This window comes from Prosopis cineraria, unplaced genomic scaffold (assembly GCF_029017545.1).
Source record: "Prosopis cineraria cultivar Desert tree isolate PC_DT_omini unplaced genomic scaffold, ASM2901754v1 PC2030, whole genome shotgun sequence".
Lineage (NCBI taxonomy): Eukaryota > Viridiplantae > Streptophyta > Magnoliopsida > Fabales > Fabaceae > Prosopis > Prosopis cineraria.
The window spans coordinates 1-24038 of NW_026557355.1; the positions used below are offsets into that span (position 1 = coordinate 1).

Sequence of the window (24038 nt, forward strand, 5' to 3'; positions counted from 1 at the left end):
TATAAAACTGTATATAGAATTTCTGCTCCATTTTCGGCCATTTAAGAATGAAGTTGCGTGCCAAAGTTGTGTACTGAGTAAAGGTCAGGCCTATGAAAGAGTTTGAGAACAGTCTTGGCTTCAGATTGGTGAAGTTGTCAATTATGACAACTTTACCATATTGAATAATGAATTTGCCAACATGCGAATATGTACCATCTCCAAAGAATAAAGTCAAGTCCAAGATTCTATAGCCCCTAAGATAAAGATTGTCCCGGTTTATATGCTCAGGATATGGTTTTTTGAATGTAGGCCGACCAATTGGTCTTAGCCCAAGCTCATTTGTGTCTTGAATAATGTCCCTTAGAGCTTCTATTATCACCAGCTAATTTCACTACTCGTTAAGTCTTTTTGGGATTGCTCTTATGACCCAAGCCACCTGTATTGGTTCCTATAAATAATATAACAGATTATTCATGAGGTTAGTGTTAGCAAAAACATGTGAAACATAATAGTCCCTTATAGGTGCTCGGCCACGAAGGCCTATGTTTAGATTTCTTCATGATGGTTTGCCCCTCGACGGCCAAAGATTGAGCCTGCTTCAAGAGGTTCTCCCCTTAGTAATGCGGCTATATTTTTCATCCCTTTATGTAAAGGCTGCATCATCATTTATTGGCATCACTTTCTCTACATTCAAATGTTTTTAAGAGAGGAGTAAAAAAATCTTCGATTTTCTTCTATCTGTTTATCCATATGGTCCTAAATACCTCACAGCACCTCTATTACTAGACCACTAGATATAATTAATGGATTGATGTGTTTGCTACCTACCTTAGAACTAAGACTTGTGCTACTGCTACATATTGTCATCAACACTATATGCTCACAATGTACACCTGTTTTAAGCATCGAGAATCAATAGTTCTTAACAATGCAGGTGCAGAGTTTCCTTCTGGCTCATTAGAACCAGCACATTTTTATCAATCTTTTTATCTTTTCTCGTCCTTGGGCATCTTGTCACACAGAGTTCCACTGGGTGTGCCGCAAATTGTTCTTCACAAACAATAAAAGCACCAGGAATGCCAGAGAATTAAGTCTCAAAGATAATAATGAGTTCTCAAGCTCCCTTGCTGGTTTACTCGGATGTGAAGATGCAAAGAAATTAAAATACAAGAGTATTTAATGAATAACTATGCAAAGTATAGGATTGTAAGGATTACAAAAAATGGAAATAAAAAACTATCAGAGAGTAGAAAGGAAATTTAGATGCTAAAAGTATTAATAGGTGTTGTTGATTGATTGTCCATATGTTGTTTTATCCAACCTTCTATTCCTTTTATAAATTATTCAGTTGAGACTGTTACCCCTACAAAATTCAAAGCTTGTTTATGAAATATCAGGGATTCATTAGCATGGCCTATGTGATTTGTGGCACGATGCATGATATTCCCTCATGGTCTTGTATGTCTAGTCATCTTGAGTCTTAAGGGTTAAATTAGGCTTCTGCGTGGCCCGCTCTTCTTTTCTAGCAATGGATCAAGTTATGCTGCTTGGGCCAGTCATGTCTTTAACCTCAATTCTTTTCATTGGACTGTTATTTCAACTTTAGGCTCAAATAACAATCAATTCATTTTTTTTTTCAAAAAATAAATGAGATGGAATGAGGTTCATAACAATTTGATATTTTTTGTCCAAGACTTCTAACAAATCCAAATTGTACAAATGCATAACATGTCCTTCTTAACCCCCCCCAAAACACATAGTATAATCTTCTTGCATTATCGTGAGAAATTTGAACCCACCATTTATCTCCACAAACGCATGAGCTCGCACTAGAATAATCAATTGGACAAAGCAATTCAAACTTCTATCCTAACATCAAGATTCAAGTCTAGGTGGCGTCATCTTCCATGGATATTAATCCCAACCCAACAAAGAATATATAATAATAGTATAACCAACATATTATAAGTTTAGCAAGAGCCATAAGCATGGAGCCTCAACTAACAAACTGTGGAATTTGAACAAGCAATGTGATGTGCATCAAACATCAATAACCTTGGGGACACATGCTAGACAATTACTCACAGCAGTAAGCATATATTAGCAAACATTCTATTCACAATAAATTAGAGAGCCAACCTCAATAATAAGCAAAGCACTTCCTACATGAGCCAAGGTCAACCTCGAGCGATCTTTCTTCGTCTCATTTTTATAGACCCAACTTGAGTTTTTCTCCATTAATAATCCAATCAATCATAATCATATCATTAATAATTTCATTTGACTTTGCCTTAATTATTTCATGTTTTCAAATTTTCCCTTATCTGATTAATTTGACTTCTCAAAATTTTTGATTTTCCTTTAATTAAGTCAAATTTGATTGGAACGTGATTGATGGGATTTGGGGTCAATAAAACAAGAAAAGATTATTATTTTTTAATCACAAAACCCATTTTATTTCTTTTTTATTTATTTTATTATGTAATTTTATTAGTCTTTTTTATATATTTATTTTCAATTTATATTTGAAAGCCCGAGCAAGAGATGGTGTTCACAGACATTTATACTTTCTGGCTAAATTTATTTTTTTAATTTATGTTTAATGGATGCTTTAGTGCTTAATATGATTTTATTTATTCTCATACCATTGGATGACCAACTCTAATATGTGCTTGGGTTTTGGATTCACCTTTGAAGGAAGGGGATGGTAATTAGACCATTTATTAAGCAACCCAAGATTATAATTTATCTAACTTGCGCTTAAGAGAGACATATACTAAAGACCCTTAAGTAATCTTTGTCACTTGTGCATAATTGAATCAGGACTTCTCAAAAAAATCACTCCATCTCTGATTTTTTTATGAGTTGTATAATAATGTGAAGCCATCACTTTTTATATATAAATATAACAGTAAAAATAGAGAGGAGTGGATGAAGACATTGTTGGTAATTGTATTTGCAAATTATTTAATATCATTTACATTATTTTTTTCCTCAAGCTTTATAAAATCAAATTTTAATTTAGCTTGGTTTCAAATTGTGAGGACAATAAATTTGAAATACAAACAAAATCAAGCATTTTATAATTTATCCAATTTTGTTAGAATAAAATACAAGGATATATTTTCTGTTTTTTTTTTTAAATTATAGTGATCTTTTTTTTTTTTGCTTTTAAAACCTATACTACTTTGGTTAGATTTTAAAACTTTAAGAAATATTTTATTTTATTAAAATTATAAAATACTTAATTTTCTTAATTAAAGCTATGTTAAAAAATTAAATTTTTTTATCTATTTCCATAGTCTAATTATTTGTCATTAGAGTTGAATTTGGATATCTTGAGCATATTCAAGTCAGCTTGAATTAGCTAAGCTTGTAGAAAAACTTGATTGCCAAGCTTGACTCAAACCTCTTTAGGCCCGCCTAAATATATGAATTTCCAAATTATTAATTTTTCATTTTAAATTTAGTTTTTACTTTAAAATTAATTATTTTTATTGTATAAAAATATAAAATATATTTTTTGAAATACTTAAAGGATCTTGAATGCTCAAATTTTTTTAAAAAAATATGTGAGTCTTAAAATTTAAAAATTAATATTAAAATATATTTTATATATTATTTTGACATATTTTATAGATTAAAAAATAATAAAAATATGACAATGTAAGTATTTTTATTTTTTTTCAAATATTTATAACAATGTACACTAATGGCAGCGTATTCAATTACACAGATAATTTTCTCTCCTACTACGAATCACATACTACCTTTCATAAATTAAAATCCCAAACCCCAATTGCCACAGCAATATCATTTAGTTAGCTTGTACTTGTTTAAATAGCATTAGTTAATCTTATCTTTTTTTCATAAAAAGAAAGACAACAACTTAAATTTTAAAAAATTAATTAATATTTAAAGTATTTTATATAGTTTTAATGAGTTGGGCCCAAATTATTTTAGAAAAATAAAATATTCTTTTATTAAGAATGATCCTAAATTTTTAGGTTTATTTAGGATAACATAAATTACTGTCTCTACTATCTTTGTCTTTTCCTATTCAAGAAAATTTAAAAATTATATGAAAATTAATAAAATAAACATAAGTTATATTAATTAATTTATCTCTTATTATGATTTGTTTTTTCATATGTATATGAAATATTAATTTTTATCAATATATGAAATATTATTTTAGTCCATTTATATATTTTATCTTTAAAAAATTTTCTTATAAATAAGTTTACAAAATTAAGAAATTAAGATATGTTTAATAAAATGAAAACATATAGTAAGCATTAAATTATTTTTTAGTAACCTAAATGAATTTTAATTAATATTTATTTAAAAATATGTTTTGTTTTAAAATATATGATTTAAGTGAGGTTGATGGAGATGAAATATAAAAAATTAGAATAATTGTTATATAGCTTTGAACTTGTAATTTTGCAAAAGTTTATATAAATTTTAAAAATAAAACAGGTTAATGATCAATCTAACATTTAAACTATAGGTTCAAGAATTTTTATATCCTAAACTCATTTTCGATGCCATGAATCCCTTTAACTCTTAAAAAACATTCAATTTTTCTTCTACTATTGATAAAAATGAATTTTGACTGTTAATTAATCAAAAAATGATAAAAAAATATATCAAAAATTATAAAAAATAATGAAAAACTAAAAATTATAGAAAATGATTACAAATTTACAAAAAAATTCAAAATTATAGAAAGGAATTTTACTATAATTTTAAAGTATTTTTCTATCTTTTTTAATTAAAGTTAATATTACTTTTGTCATAATAAGGGCGATATTCAGGAGTGGATCCAACTTCAAATGTGAGGGGGCCAAGTTTTTAATTTACTAAATATTATTAATGTAAGTAATTTAAAACTAATTATTAAATAATAAAAATAATTTTTTAAAATATTTAAACTTATATACAAAATTTTGCCATACATAGGAAAATTTTAAAAACTATGTATTATTTCAAATGATTAATTCATCACGTTAAAGAAAAATAATACTCCCTTCGTTTAAAAATGTAAGACATTTTTTGAGGGATTTTATGTTAAAAATGTAAGGTATTTTTAATCTTTGAGGTGTAATTATTATTTTTTTTTCAAAGTGCCTCTATTGACAATGACTTTATATTTATTATAGGGTGTTTAATAAGGGTAAATATAAAAATATAGAGTTAGTTTGAAAGTAGGTAACTATTTTATTGAGAGGTGGGATTCAGTTAAAAATACCTTACATTTTTAAACAAAGGTAATACTAATAAACATCATGCATCATTTTTTTTATCAATTGAAAATCAATGTTAATCAATAAAATTTTTTAATAAATTAATAAATTATATATTTTATATAATAATATCTATCATATATAATAAGTAATTATATAATAGGCATATTTTATATGAGTATTAATATTATATATACACACACATTTATATACGCAAGCATGGCTAATGAATTAAATAAAAACTATTCGCAGGTGTTTTTTTCTTTGTAGTTGATATTTTAACTTTATATAATTATGAAAGGGGGTGGAACTTGGGGAGGGCCAAGGCGCCCCTCATGATCAACATAGTTCCACTTTTGATGATATTGTATTATTTTTAAAAGTTAAAAAATAATTTTGTACAAAATGAGTTTATGGTTTTTAACGTTCCTCCACCAATAATTTAGGATAATTACAATTGAGCTCAAATAAAATAATTATTTTTTAATTAGAGTAATAGAATTGACGTGATTGAAATTGAAATTTTATTCAAATCTTGTATCACATTAAGGGCATCAAATTATGCCGTATGTGAAAATAATAAAAAAACTAAACTATTTTATTAGAAAAAAAACATTTCCCACGTATATCTTTTCACCTTTTTAACAATACATATTTTTATTTATATAATAAAAAAATTTGTCATCTGATATTTAAAAGGTTTATATATCTATGAAACAATCAACAAAGTTCAATATAATTCTAATTCTAAAACTCTGAAGAGTTTTATCCAAAAAAAAAAATCAAAAACTATAGCAGATGTGCTTCGTGCAGTTTTACTTTTATAATATAATTTTAAAAAAAAAAACAAAAAACAAGTAAGGTCGGAAATCAGAATTCAACCCCCAAGGGCAGTTGTTTTCGGCGTCTACCAGGTATGCCTTTCCTCCATCATCTTCTTCTCCCTTCCTTCTCTCTTTTCCTCTCACCCTCCGTCTCAACTTCTTCCTTCATTCCCATTCTCCAAATCCCAACGAGGTCTCCGATGCCGTTGATTCATTCAATCGCTTGCTCCGTCAGCGTCCCCCGCCCTCCATATTCGAAATTAAAAAACTTTAGGAGCCATTGCCAAGATGAAGAAGTACCGCATTGCTATTTCACTTTGTTCTTAGTTGGAGTTGAAGGATTTCGCTCCATGTCTAGTTTCCCTGAGCATTTTAATCAACTGTTACTGCCATGTGGGTCAGATGAATTCTGCTTTCTTTGTATTGGGCAAGATTTTCAAGATCGGTCTTCAAGCGGATAATACAACTTTGACTACACCATTGAAGGGACTCTGTGTCAATAACATGGTTGGCGAAGCATTGGATTTTCACGATGACCTCCTTTCAAAAAGATATTTTTTTGAATGAACTTAGTTACGGCATATTAATCAATGGATTATGTAAAATGGGGAAAACGAGGTCTGCTGTTAAATTACTCCAGAAGCTGCCGAGACTTGCAGTGAAGCCTGATTAGTTATCTACAGCACAGTAATCGACGGGCTTTGTAAGGATGGATTTGCAAGTGAAGCACTTTGTTTGTTTTCAGAAATGATTGGCCTAGGAATATTTCCCAATACAGTCATATACAACATTCTAATTAATGGGTTTTGCAAAATCCATCGTTGGAAAGAAGTTACTCAGTTGCTCAATGATAGTTCCGAAGAGACATCAACCTGAATGTTGTCACCTTTATATTTTGGTGGATGCACTTTGTAATGATGGAAGGATTATAGAAGCTCAAGGTGTGTTTGCCATGATCATCAAGTTTGATCAAAAGCCCACTGTGGTTTCCCATAACGGATTAATGGATGGATATTGTATGGTCAACAATTTAAAGGAAGCAACGGCAGTATTTAATACGATGATTAAAAGCGGTATGAGACCAGATGTTTTTAGTTATAATGTTTTGATTAATGGATATTGTAAGAATAAAAGATTGGATGAGGCCATAAATCTCTTTAAGAAAATGCGTTTGAGAAATCTGGTTCCCGACAGCGTAAGTTATACTTGTCTTATTGACGGCTTGTGCAAAGGAGGAAGAATCTCATTTGTTTCTGATCTTCTCGATGAGATGCATCAAAGTGGTCATCCCCCTGATATAATCACTTTTAATGTATTGTTACATGCATTGTGCAAAAGGCGGGATCTTGATCGAGCAATTGCGTTATTTGAACATAGTTTTAGAGAAAAAATCCGACCTACTGACTGGACCTATACTATTCTTATCGATGGTTTGTGCAGAGGTGGAAGATTAAATGAGGCGAGAGAGATTTTCCAGTATCTTTTGATGGAAGGTCAACATCTAAATGTTGTCTCCTACAATGTTATGATCAAAGGACTTTGCAAAGAGGGTTTGTTTGATGAGGCAGAGACGCTGCTTGATGAAATGGAAGACAGCGACTGCATCCCTAACATAATAACCTTTATAACTATTATTGGACATCTTCTTGATAAAAATGAGAATGATGAGGCTGAGAAGCTTCTTCGTATAATGGTTTCTAAGGGCTTGCCAGAAAATTGAAACAAGATGGGGACCTCTAGTGCTTGTTTATTTCTCATAAAAGTTGTTGGATTCTGATTTCTGTTGATGTTCTGTTCAAGTCATACATTTAGTAAATTTTTTTTGTCTCTGTGCCGTTAGCAATGTCAAAATTTTGTCTTAAAATGGCTTTTTTCTTTCTTCTTAATGGAGGATTGCTAAATTCATTCAACCGTTTGATATGCATCTCTGTGTTGCTAATGCATTAGTGTCTCAGATTGCTATGAGAGTTTTTTTTTTCTCATGTCATCAGTTTGGTTGAAAGATTTCAAACTCAATGGAACAATACTTTTCACTTCACTGAAGAACATGAACTTGTATATATACTGTACGTTGATGTGAAATAAAGCAAGTGTCTTAATGCCACAATCTTATGGTACTAGCATAGTTCTTCAGCTACAATTTTTGAAGTTTCTGTTTTGGATCCTGCTTCTCTCCTCTAACCCCTCTCCCCACTTCCTGTCCACTAATTCTAAACGATGTTGTTTTGCTGATTCTAGTAGAATCTCTGCCATTCATTTTATTATCTAATACAGCTGTTGCTTGTGGAATCTGGAGAGAAGAGACCGAATCATGTTCAGCCCTCATCATTCGCCTCTTTCCATTTCATTCTGCAATGATGAATTCTCGTTTCCCTCGAACCATATCAAGCCTCAAAAGTTCTTCATCATCGGTGAATGTTCCAAGATCTTCATCGTCAGCATCTTCATTTTTGACTTAGCCCCCATCGTTAGTTCATCATCCAGAGCTTAGAAAGTTGAGCTTCGTGGTAAGGATTCATGTTCGATGGCTTTGTCGAAAGCCTTCACCCATCCTTTATCCTTGATCCTTCTACAATCTCTATGGTAGGGATGGGTTGTGATTTTTTAAAATAAATTAAAATTGTGTTTTATTATTCACCTATTCAACTAAGGTGAGGATAATTGATTTGTTCATGTCTGAAAGAGGAATCTCAATCTTGGCAAGGTGCTTCCATCTAATTCAATGTTGTTATGGAAAGTAATTGAATGAGTTTGATTCAGTGTTGTTTGATCTAAATGAATTTTCTGCTTTGATAAGTATTGAACATGATTGCTTTGGTATTGAATCTGATTATGCATTGATGGACAGGCTTGCATTGATTTTAAAGTTTGAACACTGTACTTATTGTGTTGATGGGCTGATAAATACTGAACACTGTAATTTTGAAAAATGCTTTGCATACATATGGAAATATCAAAAGTGACTTTACCATTTTTTCCCCTTTAAAATTGTGTCTAATATGTTTGTTTATATATCAGAACTGACTTTACGATTTCCCCCGCCCCCTCTTTTGTCTTTGTTTTGGAGCCCTCATTGTATCACAAGTGACTACTATTTCATATCTATAGTAGTCCTATTCCATGTGTGTGTGTGTGTGTGAAACTGTTATTATGGGTTTCAAACAAGCATTAGTACAAAGGAGGAGATACTGGAAGAGATAGGATGATCACTACGCTGGTTTTGCATGACTTGTGAATTGGGATTGACAAAATGCACAAATTGAAACTTTTCAAAATTTCATATATTGCTCTTTTGCCTTGTTATATTGTGGTAGATAATGACAATAACTTTACACTGTGAAACTTTATAATTGCAATACAAAAGAAAGCAATAGCTAAAATCAACCAATGAGTTGTGAACACAATGAGTTACATGACCAAAACGAGAGAAGCTCAAGTATAGTAAATATTATACAATCATTTCAAGAGCTATCATGACCAAAAAAAAGAGAGCCCAATTGTATCTAACAGGAGCTGTGATTGGAACAGGTGTAGAAGCAAAGCAATAGCTGGAATAAAAGGAAGCAAAAGCCGAAGCAAAAGGATGCAAGAAGAAAATTAAAACAAAAGGATGCAAAAAGAGCTGAAATGAAATAGCTGCGAAGAGATGAGCTGAATTGGATGACTTCATTTAGGAGGACCTAAGTTCATATGTGAGCCTATATATTTGAACCTCAACAATATAAATGAATATCGTATTGTCTTGAAACTGTAAAGTGTAATAAAAGCTATATTGATTTTGAACAAAAGTGACTTAATTTTCCCTGAAATCAGTCATGATATGAGACCCATCTTTTGTTGAATTTTTAAAGTGTTTCATTGCATTCCTTGAAATATTCCATGTGTACAAGGCATACTTTATTTCTAACATCACTTTTTATAATGCACATGCCATTGCAATCTCTTGGTTAGTAAAAATTGTTAGTGGCCTCACGTTTTTGTGTGCAAGAAAAAAAAAAGTTTCAAAGAATCTTTTGAAAACTTAATGATCTCATCATATAACAATGCGGTTTCAAATATTACTCCTTTGTAATGGTTGTTGCGGAGAAAATGGCAAGATGTCCATTATCCCAATTTGTAAAGTAAGTTGTATTAAGTAAAATGATTTCTCAAAGCAAACATAGTCAATCAATATGCACGCATCATTCCAAACACATTTGTCACTTGCCCCTCCATATCCTTTTATAAGCATGAAAAAAAAGATGAATTTTTCATCAATTTTTCTTCAAATTAATTAAAGATACATCCAACTTCACCATATGACATAATTCATTGTCATCTTGAATAAAGATAATTTTTCACATGAGTTCTCATATATCCCAAATTGATTTTTCCTCCTACATATGCACTTGTCAGCTTAAATGATGATTTTTTTTTATTAATATGGCTTTTTCAGCAATTTTTAATTCATAAATATAAGCAACAAGGACAATCATTTAAAATAAATCTGAGAATTACATAGTATAATAAACAAAAATATTGCATATTGGGGTAGTATGTTTGATATTAATTATTCAAAATCGCATTCTTCTAGCTTCTTCCAGTCCCCGCCAAGTCTAAAAACAGCACATACAAAACTGAAAGAAAACTTAAAAAAAAAAAACTAATTAAAAAAAAGAACATATTTACCGGCACCTTGTGAACAAAAGAATAGAAACAAAGACATAAAAGAAGTTAACATCATTTATTAACTCATAGAAGGTATGTGTGCGAAGACTAAGAAAGAAACATAAAAATCAATGAAGAAGTAACCAGCAAATACAAGTAATGAAAACCAAAGAACATTCTTCTTCTATGATGATTTCTTCCCACGCATCACCTGCAAAGTTTTTTACAGGCAAAAAGATGAATCTCCCACTTTGCTGGAGAGAAATCTGGCATTACCAGTAATGTCGAAATTAACATCTGCAAAGTCTTTGTTTGTTTGACTTTCACTGACACGTACACAAGTATATACCAACATAGGGGCATAAACTTTTCTAGATTCATTTGTATTTATACGGAATACACATATTTAATAAGTACTTTAGTTTGAAAGCTGCATGATTCTGACTAGGGAAAGCATTTTATAATGCCAAATAGACTAATATTTTTATTTATGGACTTAGCACTTGAATTTTTTGTGAAGTTTTTGCATTAGACGCAGACAGTCACCATGTGTGTTAGCATATTCTTTCCAGGTAACTTCGAAGAATATTCATTTTTATGCCTGAGAGACACAGATTTTATTATGCATTTCTCTTTCATTGACTTAGTCTTCAACTCAACAAATCCTTGAAGTAATTGACGAACATATAGTATTTGCTTAGTTAAGCCCAACTACGTTAGCTAATAATTATGGGTTTTCTTGAGGGAAGCTTATCGACAGAAAAAAGGGCAGAGCCTTTGAACTGTGAGAGCACATGAAAGGGAAGTAACTGTGAGCTTCATTTCTTACCACATCCATTTATTGACAATCGCTCTAATTATTCCTTTTTTTTTAAATTAGTAATAAGCGATCCGTTATTTGAAACCGATAGTTTTAACTAATCCTTATTTAAGTCGAGTCAGGCCTCAAATGAGGAATAGCTCTCAAAAACACATCATTTCTATTTTCACTGCCCTGTGGATCTAATATGAGCCAACGAGGTTGGCAATCCCTCTTTTTGTTTCCCAAATGAGGGTGAAGATTCAAATATGATCCCCTCACTTGAGTTACTTGATCAATTTTAATATTTTATTTATTTATTTTTTCAATTAGAGTCCGATGAATAGATTGGGGTCCTTTAAATTATTTATATATTTATTTTGAGATTAACAGTGGATTTGGGTTGGGATTTTTGCATAGAGTCTTAAATGAGAAATTTGGACCATTCAAATTTGATGTTTTTTATTTTACATTTTTAAAATAAAAATTATATAAATTATAAAAAATTTTAATAAATATCATTTACTAGTCTGAACAGTCTAGATTTAATATGAATGATCCACATTTAATTTATAAAAATTGTAAAAAAAATTTAATATTAAACCTAAATTATCTAGAATATATTTGAAAGTTAATGTATAAAAACTTTGATATTAAATGTGGACTAGTCAAATCAAATTTGGACTATCCTAAATAGTAAACAGATTTATTAAATTTTTTTACAATTTATATAATTTTTATTTTAAAAATGTAAAATAAAAATATTAAATTTAATTTGTTCAAATTAATTCAGAGAGCCAAGATTCCACACCTCGGTTGGGCTAACAACCATCCAACCACTAGAGAAATATGCTGAATGTTTTGTTGGACTTTTTTACTAGATCTTATTTTCTGATAATGATATTTTTTAAAGGATAAATTATACATTACTTCTCTAAATTTTGAATCATGTATATATAACTTTTTTAACATTTAAAACTTTACAAGAAACCCCATCAACTCTTCTATTTATATAAATAACTCTATACGATTAATTTTATATATTAATTATGTATACATAACTTAAAGTTTAGGGAGGTTATCCATTTATTAATCAAAGTTTGAGGACTTAAATGCACACAAAATAAAATTTAAAGAAATATATAATTAATAGCTAGGGGTTATTTGCATCAACCTAAAAGTTCAAGAAAATTTATTATAAATTTTTAAAAGTTAAGAGAGTTATTTGTATATGATTCAAAGTTTAAGAGAGTTTTTGTATAACTTAACCTTTTTTAAAATAAAACAAAAAATTAGATTTCTCAGTGCAATACACGAAATAAGTAATAACTTAAAATCAAATGGCAAAAATTTTGTAAAAAATGCATAATAATAATGATAATAAGAAATACTTAAATATATCAAGTGTACTATATCAATTGTGATCTGTTTAATAAAATATGATATTTAGATAGCATTAAATATAAATTAATTTTGATATAAATGGTAGTAGAAAGAGAAAATGTTAAAAATCAAATGTGTTCTATTATAAAAATAAAATTAATTTAAAAAATGTCATAAATTTTATTTAGATCACTTAAAATATTCTAATTAGATAAATTATAAATAACGTAACGCACTCAGTCTATTTTTAATAGTGATTAAGAAAGACACAAACTTGATGCAAACCATAAGTTGCATAAAGGCATAGCAATATCAATCAAATCTCCTTAAATGTGTGATTTGAATTTGGCTAAAAAGATCAGTAACCTGAAGCATTTCTCAAGCACTTGATGTTGGTAATATATAATTAGGAAAACTTCCCTTTCATGCATTTGATTGAATTAACCAAATGCATCGTTTAAAAGAAAATCATTGTCATTGATTCTGAAAATGTTCACTTCAAAAATTAACAACAAATCAAATCAATTTTAAAATCATCGAAATTAATTTCTCAAAATCCCGGCGTCAACACCAATAACTTCTACAAAATAATAAGTGAAAATTACATACAGCGGAACAAACTTATTTATAAATAAATGCTGTAAAATTAAAAAGTCACAACTAGATTCTTTAAGACTTGAAGATAATTTAAAATTAAAATAAAATAATAATATATTTATTAAATATATATATATTACATTAGTTAAAAAATTTACAATTACTTTATCAATAAGTTAAAAAATATAATTTTGGGCTTTTATGACTATAACTTTATGTATCTAATAATTAAACTAATTAGTTTAACTATTACATATGTGAAATTACAGTTGTAAAAAATTAAAATTATAGTTTTAAATTACTTATAAATTAGTTGTAAATTAATTACTTAACTGACGTAATATATGTTTAATAAGAGTATTATTATCTTTATAGCTTAATTTTAAATTATACTCAAGTTTCAAAAAATCTGATTGTAGTTTTTGAATTTCACTGAACTTATTTGTGAATAAGTTTGCCCCACAAGACCTATACGTAATTTTTTTAAATAATAATAACTTGAAGTAAAAGGTGGTTCAATATGTTTCTAAAGTTTATACATGCACCACTTACATACTTAGTCTTATATATTTAACATATTTTTATAAAAAAATAATCAATTTTTACAATTTCATCTAGTTTTGCTTTTAATTCTTATAATTTTTTTAATATTTCACTAAAAAACAAAAACTATAGATGCTTGAAAAACGAACATTACCTAATTTTTTTTTTAATTATAGGAATTAAAAATATTAAAAAAATTATAAGAACTAAAAGTAAAACTCCATAAAACTATAACATCTGATGATAGTATTTTTTTTCTATATTTATTCAATCAAATTAAAATAAGTAGATTTTAATGCATTAATATTATTAATAATAATAATTTATTATAGAATAAATAATATATAAAAAATCTACAAGTCTAGATTTAGTTGGAAATAAGTAGTTTAAATATATAATGCTAAGTATACAGGGTAAATGTGTGTGCAAGAACCAGTTTCAATACTCATCTACATATTTAATTATTATAAAAAATAAAAGTAAAAAATTATAAATTTACACTGTCTAGATTATATCTAAATGATCTAAAGATGATGAGTTTTCAATGCTCATCATACAAATGAGTATTGAAACTAGTTCATATATATATATATATATATATATTCTCTCCATTTAAAAATATATGATATTTTTTTAATGCGCTATGTTAAAAAATACTTCATTTTTAGTTTTTCAATGTGTGATTAAAGAATTTTTTTTTCAAAAGTATCCTTAAAAATAAATTACTCAACTATTCACCTTTAAGTGAGACATTGTATTAAATAATAACAAATACAAAAAGATAACATTAATTTAAAAAAATTAATTAATTTATTGAAGGGTGTAATATAGTTAAAAATGCTCTATATTTTTTTATCTACAAAAACACACACATATAATCTCACCCTTAGTTGTAGGGGAAAAATTTATCACTTCAAACCAAGAAAACTAGCTTGAATCATGTGCCTTCCACGGATTTGATTTAAAAAAATTTTAAAAATAACATAAATAACAAATTTACAAAATTCCAATTTTAAAGTTGAAAAAATGAATGAATTTTTTTTTAACAACTGAACACATTCAGTTAGTGAATAATAGATTTCTAATTTTGGCTCATGTTTTTTTTTTCTGATTACCTCTTACGTTATAATGTAAAAGAAATATTTCATGCAATACTGTAGAAAAATACTGACAAAAATGGTAAGAATTTTCTTTTATCACCAAGTAATTCTCTATTCCTCGGCATCACTTCTTTAGGAAAGAATAGCTTGTAGGTCACACCACAAGAGTCAATAGAATGAATAATAACAACAACAACAATAATAAACCAAAAAAAAAATGACAACATTAAATTGAAGAAAATTCTAGCAATATATTTATTTCTTTTTTGTTCTCTTGACTTATATTATCCAAGTATAAAAAAACAATAAGATACAACAACAATGTTCAGATGAGCCTTTTATAATCTCAACACCATCATTCTTAAATCATCAATATAGTTATGAATATTTGAATGACTAAATCATCATTATACTCTATAAATTGAAAAATAATATTTGAAGGTATTTTCTATAAATTCTGTTTACATCAATCCAACCAAAATGGATTCTGTGGAGAGAAATAGAGGTAGTGGGTTGATTTGAAGTCTCTATAGAACTAACTGGCATCAAACATAGAGAGTCAAGTCAACAGAAGCGACCTACTAGGTCAGCAGCAGAGCCACCAGAAATGTACTCCATTATTATTATTATCCAAAGCTTAGTTTGATTGACATAGGAACCATAATATTCAATAATATACGGGAGATCGACGTTGTTGCAGAACAGAAATTTCCTGCTAAAGATTAAATTGATGAAAAAATTAATCATTTAGGCATTGTGTATGTCACGTACAAGGAAAATTTCATACTATAACTTTGGAATATCTTCAATCTCATCCTCTCTACAAAAGAAAATAATAAGGTTTGTATAAAATAGCTTACTAAAAGAAATCAAAAGAATGAAAAAAAAAATTTGAGTGCAGCATTGCTAAACATAAAAGGGGAAAAAAAGAATTATAGAAGAAACTCCAACATCCATAACAGGAAAATCCTCCAGCTTCAAGACTCCCCATGATTTGCCATGCACAGTAAACTTTTTAGGAATGTGTAATGCATCAAAAACTTAACATAAGTTAGAAAACTTCTTTGTTTGATGGTTAAGTTAGAAAACTTATGCGATACAACAACAATGTTCAGCCTTGTAATAAATTAACAGTAAACTCGATGGATATGGAAGGATCTGAAACTTTGTTACAGCTTTGAAAATTGAATGTATTATATTATTTTTGATCTATTTAGTTAAAATATTTTAAAAAAATTTATTGTGTGACATTAATATCATAATTAATTTATATTTAATATAATTTAAATGTCATATTAAATAAATTATAAATGATGTGGTGCACTCAATGTATTTAAAAATTCATAGCGCCTCTTACAATGATGCTCTTAAAAATAAATTACTCAACCATTTATCTTTAAATGAGATGTTGTATTACATAAAAATAATATAAAAAATATTATTAATTTAAAGATGATTTACTAATTTATTAAGGGTGTAATATAGTTAAAAATGTCTTATCTTTTTTTAGAAAAAATGATAGAAAAATCCATTTAAATTATGTAAATAATAAATTAGTCCTACAAAATGGTATAATTCTTCTGAAGTTCCAAAGAATGTTTCTGCCTTTAAAAAATTATAGAAAATAATACTTTTGCCCTTTATTCATATTAAAAAAAATTCGTAACTTTTCACTCATAATTTTTATTTATATATTAACAACTTTATTTTTATATTCACAGCAATTTAATAGATATTCACAAGTCTTGATCTGTAAGTCTTGATATGCATCAAGTATTGAAAATTTATAACTTTTCATTCACAATTTTTATTCTTATATTAACAACTTTTATTTTTAAATTCACAATAATTCAATAGTTATTTGTAACTCCACATTTACAGGCCTTGATATACATCAGGTGTTGAAAATTCATAACTTTTCATTTACAACTTTTGTTTCTATATTAACAACTTTTATTTTTAAATTCACAATAATTCAATAGTCATTCGCAACTCTGCATATGCAGGTCCTCATTATATCAAGTGTTAAAAATTCATAACTTTTCATTTATAATTTTTGTTTCTAAATTTACAACAATTCAATAGTCATTCGCAACTTCAGAAATTTTTGTTTTATTTGAGACTAATTTGATCATTTTTTTAATTCCCTAATGACAAAAAAGTCTCATGAAACTTCAAGAGAATTATACCATTTTGTGGTAACAATCTATCATCTACATAATTTAAATAAATTTTTCTATTATTTTTTTTTTTTTATCCACAAATACACACTCACATATAATCTCACTCTTAGTTGTAGGAGAAAAATTTCTCACAACAGACCAAGAAAATTACTTCTCTTGTAGTAAGTAACTCTTGAGCTGGGGGAAAAAAAGACACCTAATTTTCGAATCACTTAATTTCGTAGTAGTTTGTAATAATAAAACGGCAACCTGGTTTCGACAAAAAACAAAAAGGCAATGTGGTTGTTGTTTGTGGGTTTGAAATTAATACTTTGCATAAAATCAAAAGAGGTCGGCGTCCTAAATGTCAGAATCAAATTAAATGGCTGGTAAAAAAAAAAAAGGATCAAATTAAATGGAAAAACTAAAATAATCCCTAATTCTTATTTTTAATCATCATTAGTATCAGTATAATAAGATTACAAAACCCGTATGAATAAACATATTTCTGATAATAAAATGATAAATGTGTTATTTTTAACCCCTGGAAAATTTTATAATTAAATTACAAAAATTATTATGTTATTATCAAAAAATAATAATTAAAAAATAATAATATAAAATTCATATCTAAATATATTAAAATTATTAATTACGGATTCCATAATTTGATGCGAAACCTATATCATTGAATAAAAATCATAGGAATTGCGCATAGGATGCTTCAATTTTATTTATGGATCAAAAATTAAAATTAAAGCTATCATCAATTTTTCATTAATAAATATTTAAGGGAGAATGGCATTGTAGGCCCTAAAAAACACATTACTGCATTTTGGGTCTCAAAAAATTTGATATTACTTTGCAAGCCTTTGGACCTTTATTATAATTTTTCTTCACCCACAAATACAATTTTACCCTTTATAAAGAGAAATGAAAATGGACAAATGGAGAGTGGTGAGATTGATGACAAATGTTAGAAGGCTATCTAGCTGGAAAATGTGAAAGTTTCTCAATTCTAATGGCGAGAAATAACTTCTGAGATATGTAGATTCCAAAATCCCTTTCTCTTAAGCAATGATTTAGTTGAAAATTTATCTATTAAGCTTTGATTAAGGATATTATTTACCATTTTTATGTTGAAACAAGAAAGGGCTAATAGTTGAATCACAAGCAAAGAGTAATGTAATGTTTTGTTGGCTTTCATTTTTGTTATTGTTGATTGCTTTTTGCTTGGTCATGTTTTCTTCATTGAACCATAAGCAAAGAATGATGGAACAAGCTTTTTGGTTTTTTAGCCTTGCATAAATTGATGAGAAGATGATTTAAAATAGTTGGATTTTAACCAAATATTCAGTTGGATGGGAAAACCTTCAATTGGAATTTCATTTGTGATTTTACTATTAATTTAAACTAAAGGTTGTTGAACTATTAAGTTGACTGTGAAAATTTTAAAATGGATTAATTATTATACAATAATGATGGTTGACTTGTTCATATTGGACTTTAACATATGAATTGAATAAAATTGACTTAATATGAAGAAAATATGATATCAAAAATGTTGAAATATTTGTTGTGCAAAAACTATCTTTGAGTTGTTGTTGTTGAATGCTAAGGTGCACATTTTGTTAAACCTAACCTAATGGTAAATTGAAATTGCATGAACTTTCAATTGAGAATACATAAACTTTGTGTTGTGCATAGTAAATATTATGTTGTACATTATTTACATGACATGAACATTTTGTTAAGCCTAACTTACTGATAAATTAAAATCGTATGGATTTTTAATTGAGAATATATGAACCTTGTGTTGTATATAGTAGATATTGTGTTGTACATTATCTGCCTAAATTGAATATTTTGTTAAGCCTAACTTACTAATAAACTGAAATCGTATGGACTTTTAGTTGAGAATATATGAACCTTGTGTTATACATAGTGAATTTTGTATTACACATTGTTTGCTGAACTTGAATATTTTGTTAATGCTAACCTACTGATAAACTATAATTGTATAGACTTTTAATTGAGAATATATGAATCTTATATTATGTATAATGAATATTGTGTTGTACATTGTTTGCCTACTTATACATTTTATTAGGTCTAGCTTACTAATAAGCAACATTAACAAATAACTTATCTTAAACTTTATTGCACTTGCCTTTAACCAACTGTAGGGAGTCAAGAATAAAGAGAATAGAGCCTCAATTTCAAGATAAGAAGATTTATCATTGTTCAAGATGTGGGGAAGTCGGACACTGTTGTAAGACATGTAAAAATCCTAATCTAGTATGAGAAATAGTTACATTATACTTTTATGGTGTAGATAGAAAACTATAATTATGTATATAAAAGCATTTTCAAGTAATATTTTTTTTTGGATCATTGAGAATCATAGATATTTTTTGTTTGTATACAGAGAAGTAACTGTTAGATATTTTGGATATAATTGCTAACTTTTTATATATATTGGACTTGAAATATCATGTTAAATTTTATGTGGATACTTATTTTAATAGCTAGGCCAGTACCAATATGAAATTATTCATATATGATGTAATTATCTTTCTTAATAATGTAAAGGTATGGATTTTATGTTCAACATAAGTAAGCATTATTTTATGCATAGTAATGTTGTGTTGTGCATGGTTTGCTTAAATTGTTCATTTTGTTGGGCCAAGGCTATTGAAATACTAAAAATGTATGGACTTTGAATTAAGCAGGCGTGAGCATTGTTTTGTGTATAGTGAATGTTGTATTGCGCATGGCATGCCTAAGTTGTCCATTTTATTGAGCCTAGCATATTAAATATTGAAAAGGAATAGATTTCGAGTTGAGTATACATGAACATTATTTTATACATTATGAATATTGTATTGTATATGATTTGCCTAAGTTATCTATTTTATTAAGCCTATGTTATTGAAATACTGAAAAGGTATGAACTTTCAGTTGAGCATACATGAACATTGTCTTATGTGTGATGAATATCGTGTTGTGCATAGTTTCACTTTTTTTGAATTCAAATCAAACAAAGGATAAAATATACTTTTAATTTCAAGAAAAATTACAATAAGAGTTCCAAGGCTTACAGTGTAATATCAAATTTTTTTAAACTCAAAGTATAATCATGTATGTTTCAGGGCGTTCCGTGCCATTCTCCCAATATTTAATCAATGATGTGGATTTTCTTCCCCCCGTGTTCCGTGGAGAGAATCCAAAAAGAAAATTATACAGTACTCTCTTAAAATTCAAAACCATTGGAAAAGAAAGAAAGAGATACATAAATAAATAAATAAAAACAAAATCAACATCTTCATCTTCCTCTCTCTCTCTCTCTCTCTGTTAATGAAGTTTTCCCCATATCCGTAGTAGCTGCTTCAGTTCCTTCCTGCTTCTGTGAACATTAAAACCACCGCCTCAAACCCATCCTCCTTCTCCTCCTCGTCCTTCTCGGAAAGAGTTTACAATACTGATAGCAAAAAAACCAGCATGGTAATGCTGCTTCATAGACTCTCCGTTTCGCTCAGTTTCTTCCTAGTTTTGCTTCCTCTAGTCAGACCAGATCTGGCTTCTGAGAGACTCGCTCTCGTGTCTCTCCGTTCGGCTGTTGGAGGCCGAACCCTTTTCTGGAACGTTTCTGAGCAGAGTCCATGCAAGTGGTTCGGAGTCCATTGCAAAAACGACCGTGTCGTTCAGCTTCGTCTTCCTGGTGTCGCGCTTTCTGGCTCAATACCCACTGGCATTTTCGGCAACTTGACTCGCCTTCGAACTCTCAGCTTGCGTTTCAATGCGTTGAAGGGTGGGCTTCCCGAAGATCTTGCTTCCTGTATTAATCTTCGTAACCTTTACTTGCAGCAGAATCTGCTTTCTGGGGAAATTCCAGAATTTCTTTTTGCTTTACCGGACTTGATTCGGCTTAATTTGGCGTCCAACCATTTTTCCGGTCCCATTCCGCTGGGTTTCAACAATTTGACGAGGCTCAGAACCTTGTTCCTCGAAAACAACGGTCTCTCAGGTGTCATCCCCGAGTTAAACCTTGTAAACCTTGAGCAGTTCAATGTTTCAAACAACATGCTGAATGGTTCAGTGCCAGAAAAGTTACAAACTTTCGCAAAAGATTCATTTCTAGGGAACTCTCTATGCGGGAAACCCCTCAGCCTCTGTTCAGGAGATGTAAATGGAACTGGAACCGGAACCGGAACCGGAACCTGGAAATCTCCGACGCCTAAGATTGAAAACAATGAGGGAAACATGAAGAAGAAGAAACTGTCAGGTGGTGCCATAGCTGGAATCGTTGTAGGATCAGCCGTGTGTCTTCTGTTGATTCTTTTCGCTCTGATCATATTATGCCGAAAGAGCAGTAATCAGAAGACAAGGTCGCTGGACATTTTAACTGATAAACATCCTGAAGTGGAAATTCGGGGCAACAAACCGGTTTCAGAACTGGAACCCAGTAACGGATACTCTGCTGCAGGGGCGACGGCAGCGACGGAGATCAACGCCGGAGCAAAAAAGCTGGTATTTTTCAGTCATTCACCGAATGTATTCGATCTTGAGGATTTGCTTAGGGCTTCTGCAGAAGTTTTGGGCAAAGGAACATTTGGAACAGCCTATAAGGCGACTCTTGAGGATGGGCCTGTGGTGGCTGTGAAGCGATTGAGGGATGTGACAATTTCTGATACAGAGTTCAAGGAGAAGATTGAAGCAGTAGGAGCTATGGATCATGAGAATTTGGTCCCTCTAATGGCTTATTACTATAGCAGAGAGGAAAAGCTTATTGTTCATGACTATATGCCAGCGGGAAGCTTATCTGCACTTTTACATGGTGAGTTCACTTGGATACCTTCTGTTTCTTTCATTACTTCTTTGTTATGGTCTGTTTTATTCTTCTCAAGGTTTGAGGTTATGATTGCTTCTGTTCTCTTGATCTCCTGACAGTGAATTCTTGGGATTGCTTTATTGTTATCAGTCACCTGATTGTTCAAAACCTTGCTTCTTATCATCCCATTATCAGAAACTGGATCTGATTGAGCATCATCTCCTCCAGTTTCCATAGAATCTCAAATGCATTCATTTTCCTGCTTTTTGTTCTTCTGATATGGTAATATGGAAGTAACAAATGATAGAATTGGCTGGTTTTTAATTTTTTTTTAATAATAGTTCAGAGGTTCAGTTCTTATATTGTTTTCCTTGGTATTGTACTTTCTGTTTCTCTGACTTCGAATCCAATGACCTCCTTGAACAATGTTGAACATAAATCTGACCAACAAAACCTCATGACAAGTTTGTTCATAATTTCTTATTGCAGGAAATAAAGGGGCTGGCGGGACCCCATTGAATTGGGAAGTGAGATCAGGCATTGCCCTTGGAGCTGCTAGGGGCATTGAGTACCTACACTCACAAGGGACTAATGTTTCTCATGGGAACATAAAGTCATCCAACATCCTTCTCACCAGATCCTTGGATGCTAAAGTATCCGACTTTGGCCTCTCTCACCTTGCCGGTCCTGCCTCCACTCTGAACGAGTTGCTGGGTATCGTGCACCTGAGGTGACACGATCCTCGCAAGGTATCTCAGAAAGCAGATGTCTATAGCTTTGGAGTATTGCCTTTAGGGTTTGGAGTTTTGTGTTGGAACTGCTTACCGGAAAGGCTCCGGCTCATGCGCTCTGAATGATGATGGTGTAGACCTTCCTAGATGGGTTCAATCTGTTGTTAGAGAAGAGTGGGACATCTGAGGTGTGATTATATTGAGCTTCTCAGGTATCAGAATGTTGAGGAGGAGATGGTCCAGTTGTTGCAACTTGCAATAGATTGGTTTGCTCCATACCCTGACAGTCGCCCATCAATGTCAGAAGTGACGAAGCACATTGAAGAGTTGCGAGAGGCTAGCTTGAAACATGATCAAGACCAAATCCAACATCCTGATCTGATCAACGATGTAGATGATATATCTTCTTACTGATTTCGGTCTGAGCTTGTCGTGAGAGCGAAACTTAGGCATCAGTCAAGTTCTCTGGTGAACATGGCACTTGAATATCTTTTAGCAGGACATCACATTATTGATTTTCTGGAGAAATCTTTTTTGACATGTCCATGTTTTTATCAGAGTAACTTGACAGAACCGTGCAAGCATCCAGCTTTTGTGCTTATCACTATCCTACTTTATGGAGGATAATCATCTCATGTATAGATTGTCTTAATTTATGGAGTAAAACTGAATTATTCTGGACCAATTTTGGTCATCAAGATCATTTTTGTTCGTTTCTCTGATTGTAGTTTGTTTTTAGATGATCCCGCAACTTCGTCTCGAGAATTGTTGTCAAATCATCAGGCGAAGCTCGTAGTTTGTTAGTGTGCATTAGTGTTATATGATTGCACCGATCATGCTTTTACTTGGGCCTCAAGTTTCTTCTTAGCATCTAACATCAAATTTATAGCCTCTTTTTGTCTGCTATAGTCCCCATTGTGTTACTCTTTTTCTTCCACTTGTTTTTCTTCTCATTTGATACCTTGCAGAAGTTGCATTTGTGGTCCATAATTATTTTTCTGGACAAAGTTGTCCATAGTGATTTATTACTTTTTGCTTAGAACACTTCTTTGTTTTTTTTTTTTTTTTAAAAGAAACAGAAAGATGTTATAGTTTGCTGTCTTTGTTGGTTGTGATGTCCCTGTCGGTGGCATTTATCTCAACACACAGACCCTTATGTTTTGCCGAAAAGGTTTGGTGGGGATGTGAAA

The 24038-nt window shown here is 30.1% G+C and overlaps 1 protein-coding gene and 1 pseudogene across 3 annotated transcripts; both read left to right on the forward strand.

Annotated features, from left to right (window-relative positions):
- The first annotated feature begins 6154 nt into the window (after positions 1–6154).
- LOC129301302 (pentatricopeptide repeat-containing protein At1g62670, mitochondrial-like) lies at positions 6155–9897 on the forward strand. 3 transcript variants are annotated; one of them, XR_008590948.1, is made up of 3 exons: positions 6155–7128; positions 7496–8562; positions 9584–9897. XR_008590948.1 is itself a non-coding variant. In XM_054939873.1 (2 exons), exon 1 carries the CDS (start codon positions 6855–6857, stop codon positions 7773–7775), a length of 921 nt encoding a protein of 306 aa, XP_054795848.1. In that variant the 5' UTR covers positions 6155–6854; the 3' UTR covers positions 7776–8638; positions 9584–9897. The 3 variants fall into 3 exon arrangements, 2 of the variants coding, with proteins under 2 accessions (XP_054795848.1, XP_054795847.1); XM_054939873.1 differs by having other exon boundaries at positions 6155–8638; XM_054939872.1 differs by having other exon boundaries at positions 6155–8562.
- Positions 9898–20601: 10704 nt separating this feature from the next.
- Positions 20602–23546, forward strand: LOC129301301 (probable inactive receptor kinase RLK902; annotated as a pseudogene).
- The last annotated feature ends 492 nt before the right edge of the window (positions 23547–24038 follow it).

Excerpts from the sequence above, each read along its gene's own strand:
- LOC129301302 (XM_054939873.1), top strand. The coding sequence starts at position 6,855 with ATGGGTTTTGCAAAATCCATCGTTGGAAAGAAGTTACTCAGTTGCTCA.